The sequence below is a fragment of the Phyllobates terribilis genome, unplaced genomic scaffold (genome assembly GCF_046119375.1).
Source record: "Phyllobates terribilis strain yellow unplaced genomic scaffold, ASM4611937v1 Scaffold_2__4_contigs__length_985480577, whole genome shotgun sequence".
In the NCBI taxonomy this organism is placed as follows: domain Eukaryota; kingdom Metazoa; phylum Chordata; class Amphibia; order Anura; family Dendrobatidae; genus Phyllobates; species Phyllobates terribilis.
In genome coordinates, this window is record NW_027362762.1 from 371657043 (window position 1) to 371663508 (window position 6466).

The 6466-nt window shown below is 49.9% G+C and overlaps 1 protein-coding gene across 1 annotated transcript; it reads right to left on the reverse strand.

The window, feature by feature from the left end:
* Positions 1-372: 372 nt before the first annotated feature.
* Positions 373-6185, reverse strand: SOWAHC (sosondowah ankyrin repeat domain family member C). The gene has a single exon (XM_073664743.1). It carries the CDS (start codon positions 5991-5993, stop codon positions 4302-4304), a length of 1692 nt encoding a protein of 563 aa, XP_073520844.1. The 5' UTR covers positions 5994-6185; the 3' UTR covers positions 373-4301.
* Between the last annotated feature and the right edge of the window lie 281 nt (positions 6186-6466).

Here is a 6466-nt window from a genome sequence, read left to right on the forward strand (position 1 = left end):
GATTCCTTGAGGAGACATAAATGGTGTGTTCACATAGCAACATCTGAAAGGCCAGGAAAATCTGGGGTGATCAGGTACATTATTCCACCCCATTATTATACCAACTGAAAGAAGTGCTGAGCTGAGACATTAACCTCTTCATCCCTGGGCAGGAGCAAGCGGTTTCATCCTGCACTACCTCCCAAGCATCCTCCGCAGTGGAGAGGTTAACAGGATCACTTAGTGCGCTGGTATTCAAGTATATAAAATACACTGAACACAAAGCGCTCATTCATCAGCTGCACTCCCGCTAGGAATAAAATGTGGGAAAGATTTTGCTCACACACAGAATGAACATGGTGGTTTCAAGGCTAAAAAAAAAACAAGACAGAATCTCATTGTTGATCAGAGTGTTTAGTTAACAGAGATGGAGGGACGATAGTGCAAATCAGACATTGATGCTTCTCACCAAAGTAACAATAGGCAATATCAATTGGTGCTGGTTATAAATGTAACAATGTAAATCCCCCTGGCATACAATAAAGAATGGAAGTCAATCACCAAAGCAGTGATACCATTAAGTGTTCACAAGTACCTGCATCTGTGACACACAGAAACCCCCATCATGCAGACAATAGGAGCGGACACCAGTGCATTGTTCCTGACATGTACATGGAGCCTATTACAAAGTGCTCTCCCTTTACTAAGCTGCTATAGTACATAGTGATTCAGTACCATTCTCATCAATAGGCTGGGTTCTCAGGATTTTAGGTTTCTTTAAAGCCTGTATTCACCCCGTAACCAATGTTTTATTAATAATACAAGTGTATTGAAGCTAATTAGAGAGATTTGCATGCTTCAATTAAATGTACAGCATGTCTACAGCCGCTGTGCAGAACAATGTGTCTCCATAGTAACACTACAAGTAAACCCTGTGTCATACTACTTTCCACATCTCAGTATGTAATTAAAAAATACATGGAGCACAGAATGACTGCAGGATCTGGCTACAGTGGGTGTTGTCTCTAACCATAGGGACATATCAGTCTGCATGGGAACTGAAGACACAAAACTACAGGATAGTTTTAATCAAGACTGTATGCAAGTGTGGGGTGTACATAGCTAGTAATGTGAACTAGGAAGAAGTTTACCACTCTAAACTGAATATTTTTATCTGTCCCTCTCTGTAGTACAAAAAAAGTAAAGTGAACTCAGCCTAGGTTACAGTGCAATGTGTTTGCCACTTTCAATCATTGAGGGCTGGATCCAACAAGGAAGAGTGGCATAAACAGCCACTTTTGATCATGTCCACATGCAATGCAATGGTTATTATGTATTCTGCTCTAGTAATCTGCATACAGAATCCCATACTAGTGAGTAGAATTTTTCATAATCCTATTTTCACATCACTAATTTATGGATGTTCTAAGGAAAAAAACAAATTTGTAGCATGCTGAATTCATCATAGGCTCTCTGTGGAAAGATTTCATTTTTAACTGTTAAATGGCATGGGGAATAATTCAACTGCAAAAAAGTTGAAGGGGTGTTTCTATCTCGTACATTTATGGCATATCCAAAATAATATACCATAAATGTATCACAGATGTGACTCCCCCACCGATGAGAATATATATATATAGATATATATATATCTATATATATATCTATCTCAAAATGAGGGACCCGTTGTACGCCATTTTCAATGGAGAGGATGTCAGAATGGCCATACAAATGTATGGAAACTCCAACCACCTGTACAGTGACAGTGGCGTGATCTGGATAAAAGCAGGTCCCATTGGTGGGGCTCACATCTATTATAAATTTATGGCATATGCTGTGTACCTAGCATGAATGCACCAGATGGGAATACCCCTTTTAAAAGTACTCCTCCAACAGTTTGTTTTTGTTTTTTTATTTATTTTTTAACGCTGGAGTGGTACCACTAGTCTAAAAATTCCATGGACCTAGTATTGTACTTACCTGCTGCCATTTTCTTCTGTTATCGACGTCAATCTGGCCAGTCTTCTGTAGGTTGTGACCTGCCGGATTGCTCCAGTGTTTGCTGGGCAATCCGGAATTCACAACTCAATGCAAATCTATGAGAACCAGAATGAGGCCAGAACGAGACTCTCATAGACTTACATTGAGAGCTTGTAACCGTTACCTCTGACTTCTGGTCAGTCAGAAGTCACAGTCACAAGATGGCAGCACAAGACCAACACTGATAAAAGATGAAGACAGCGGCTGGTAAGGATAATACTAAGAGCAGGGAACTTACGTTAGTGGCACCAATCCAGCAATGAAATAGAAAATAACACTGGAGTGGTGCTTTAAATGGGTTGTCCAAAAGTTCAAGAAATTAAGCTAGCAGTTAGAAATGTTATCAAATAAAGAACAAATAGTGCCCACCTGATAAATCCCCTGACTCTCAGCCACTAATGCTTTGGCAATCCATGCAAGTCACGTGCTGGGACAGGAGAATAAGCAAAGACCCCCAAAAGGAACCACTAGAGTATTAGCACTGGAGTGTCAGGGTTTTAACTGATGAGTAATGTTTATTTTGCCATTCTTGAAGTAAATGACAACTGAAATATTTAAGATTAATTTATAGGAGCCGATATCTGGTCAGACCCAATAAACAATCACATAGCGTAAATGAATGATTAGCAATAGTTGTGTAATTAATCAGTGGTCGCTATGACATTGAGGTATGTACACCGGATTCCTGTGATCAGTAGCAGACATGGAACATATTTAAATTCTATGAATTTAGAATGATTATTTAGGTGACAATATTACATGTGAATGCTGGTCAGCAGGTTTTATCTGCTCCGTGAACAGCATAAAGTAGGGGTAGAGACCCTGATTCTAATGAGGTGTTAATTACAGGGCACCTTGCTGAAGTTTTGATAAATCCCTGTCTATCTGCTGCAGCTCTGCTAGTCCTCTCGATGAGGAGCACCTGCTAAGCGAACCTCGATATTCCTGAGCTTCGGATATCCCCGCCCGCAACCATGGATTGGTAAATAAGAATCAATGATGTGTGAGGAGTGCAGCAGATTAACAGTTATCAAATCTCCTTGCTGTAGATGAGTGACATCGCTGGAATCAGGGTCTCGGTCAGTACTTTATGCTGCTCTCAGATTGCAAAGCTTAAACCTGGTGACAGATTCCCTTTCACGTGTTGCTTTTGGGGTCTTCCTATCACTAAGATCACCCCGCAGCCTTCCCAGTCTTGGCAATTGGTTTTAGCTCTGACGTCAAGTCACATTACACTAAAATACAAAAAGAAACACAAGCGCCAAAATGGTGGCAGGAGGATCCTCAGGATAGGATAGCAATTCTCAGAAGACACTGATTATATGGATATTTTCCTTACCTAATTGCAATGTGTGACGTATCCTCATTCCCTTCTTCCCTGTTGGATCCCATTGGAATTATTAAAAAAAAAAGTCTGTAGGTGGCAGATCTGATGGCACCATAACTGGGAAGTGTGACCCATGACTGAGCTTACATAAATTATTTTCTACAAATTTCTGGAATGTTAGATTTACAAAAAGTGCTATTTCTGTGATCTGTCATCACCGCGACCTACAAATGGGCACTTGATTTACAAAAATATAAATGTAGTAATCTTCATAAAGTCTTTTACATGTAGTGTAGGACCACCTGGAATATTTACATGGCAGGCAGGCTGACCGTACCACAAAAGTACAGTTCATACACATACCCTTCTCCATTAACAAATGGCACCTCGCTGTAGCATAGGGCTAGTAGCAGCTTTGGCTTGGTTACACAAACAATGTTACATTTTAGTTACAAAAATGTGCGACATAATTGTATATAAAATATTATTCAATTAAAAGACCACAAACAGGCCCCAGAGATAACAATATGGCCACCAGACCAAGACTTCATGTTGCCGGGTGTCAGCGTTACCCATAGAAACCAATTGTTATCCTTTGGGAATTGCTCTAAAATAAACAAAAGTTGCAATCTGCTTGGTTACCATGGGCAAAAATAACACCCCAGAGGGGCATGTGGGCATCTCGCCAACAGGGGAGCTGGTGCTGGGCTGCAAGAGGCTAAACATACATCACACATGCCGGTCACCTGGTGAACCTAGGGGCTGGTATAATAGGTGTGCAAGTTCATGGGGTCTTTAGAGCTGAAGATATCCAACGTTAAAGAGTGGTCCTGGAGTCCCTGTTCAGTCCACCAGTCAGCACTCCTGGCTGACAACAGCGAGCAATAGCTTGTAGTCGCCTGCACAGCCCAGTGATGGGCCAGTGAGTCCGACCTCCCAGTGCAGGAGCCACCGGTCAGCCGTACACATTGGACTTGGGCCGGTGCCTCATGGGGCTCTTGAGCATCCGGTCCTCCTCGTCTTCGGGGTCCCTGGGGTACAGGTTACTGTGGATGATCTGCGTCCTGAACCTGATCTTATTCATCCGAGTCCTTCCCCGGCCTCCCCCGGAGCCTTTCCTGTTGATGTGGCGCCCCCAGCCGTCCTGCTCGTCCTCCGGCAGCTGGGACAGGCGGTGTACGATGAGCTGTGTGGGGAGCACTCTGGAGAGCCTCCACCGGCCCGAGCCGGCGTTGCCCCCGTCCTCCTCGTCAGCGGCCACGGCCGGCGATGCCCCCACCAGCGCCTGCACATCGCGGGCAGTGTCCGGGCTCAGGTACTGCCAGGCTTTCCGCCCGCTGTAGTCTCTGATGTCCAGGTCCGCATCGTAAGCGCCGACCAGCAGCTTGATGACGTCCAGGTGGCCGTGCATGGCAGCCAGGTGCAGGGCCGTGTAGCCCCCGGACGCGCGGGCGTTGATGTTCACGGGCACCCTGTGCTGCCGGGCGTGAGTGAGCAGCGCTGCCAGGAGCTCGTGCTGCCCGTGCTTGGCCGCCCAGTGCAGGCAGGAGAAGCCGGTGATGAAGTCCCGGCGGGTGATGAGGCCGGGCTCGGCGAGCAGCAGCTCCTGCAGACTCTCCCAGCGCGCCCGGCAGGAGCTCACCATCCACGCGTGTTCCAGGGGCTCCAGAGCCGCCGAGCCGGACCCCGCAGCCGCCGCCCCGTCCTCCTCCTCGTTCCCGGACACGGACGATGAGCTGTACAGGGACGAGCTGTCCGAGTCCCGCACTCCGGCCCGCAGCAGCAGTCCCCCGCGGCGCATCTGTGGGGACACCGGCTCCCGGGCGCCCCTGCGACTGCTCCGCGGTGTCCGTCCGCTGAGATGGGAGACATCGGGCACCTCTGGGGGCGACTCCGCATCATCCTCCGGCTCCTGGGTGACGGAGATGCGGGGAGGGTCGTGGTTCCCCGGGGACCCTGTGCTGTCCTCCCGGCTGCCGGGCTCCGGTGTGCGGGCAATGTCCTCCCGGCTGCCGGGCTCCGGTGTGCGGGCAATGTCCTCCCGGCTGCCGGGCTCCGGTGTGCGGGCAATGTCCTCCCGGCTGCCGGGCTCCGGTGTGCGGGCAATGTCCTCCCGGCTGCCGGGCTCCGGTGTGCGGGCAATGTCCTCCCGGCTGCCGGGCTCCGGTGTGCGGGCAATGTCCTCCCGGCTGCCGGGCTCCGGTGTGCGGGCAATGTCCTCCCGGCTGCCGGGCTCCGGTGTGCGGGCAATATCCTCCCGGCTGCCGGGCTCCGGTGTGCGGGCAATGTCCTCCCGGCTGCCGGGCTCCGGTGTGCGGGCAATGTCCTCCCGGCTGCCGGGCTCCGGTGTGCGGGCAATGTCCTCCCGGTTGCCGGCCTCCGGGATGGTGTCCACGTCCTTCCTCGGGTCCTCGGCCGCTCTCCGGTATTTCTTCCGCAGACACACGTACTTCACCTCATCCTCCAGCCGCACGCTTGCCACCTCATTCACGGTGTCTTTGAACAGCTGCCTTGCGGCAGTCCGGGCCTCTCCAGGTGGCGCCATGGTGAGCAGTGGCCGGAAGTGCTCCAGCAGCTGTTGGTTGGCCACACGGCCGCCTCTGTCGCTCAGAAAGCAGATAACCGAGTCCCGGTTTATGTTGTCCATGACTGACCGCTGCTCGGACAGGTGGCGAGGGACATGTCACAGCGGCCCCTCCTCTATGGGAGGCTCAGCGGGGGCGGTAACGGCTAGACCGCTATGAAAGACGACGGCTGCAGCTCTTCTGCGCTGAGCAGCCTGTTCTCCCCTGGTACCCAGCGCGGACTGTACCACCTCATTCAGAGCGTGAGAAAAGGGGAGTGTCGCTGCTGATGGCCAATCACCTTTGACTAAACTCATGCAGCCAATCACGAGCCTCCCCTCGGCGTGTGTGCTAGAGGCAGGACCTGAGCTGTGCAAGGGGCTGTTTATTCTCCCTGACAAAGCTGCGTATACTGGTAATAGGCGGCGGACAAAGCACCAGCCGCATAGATCCAGCACCAGCCTCTGTGTGCAGCCCCATAGATCCAGCACCAGCCTGTGTGTGCAGCCGCATAGATCCAGCACCAGCCTGTGTGAGCAGCCGTATAGATCCAGCA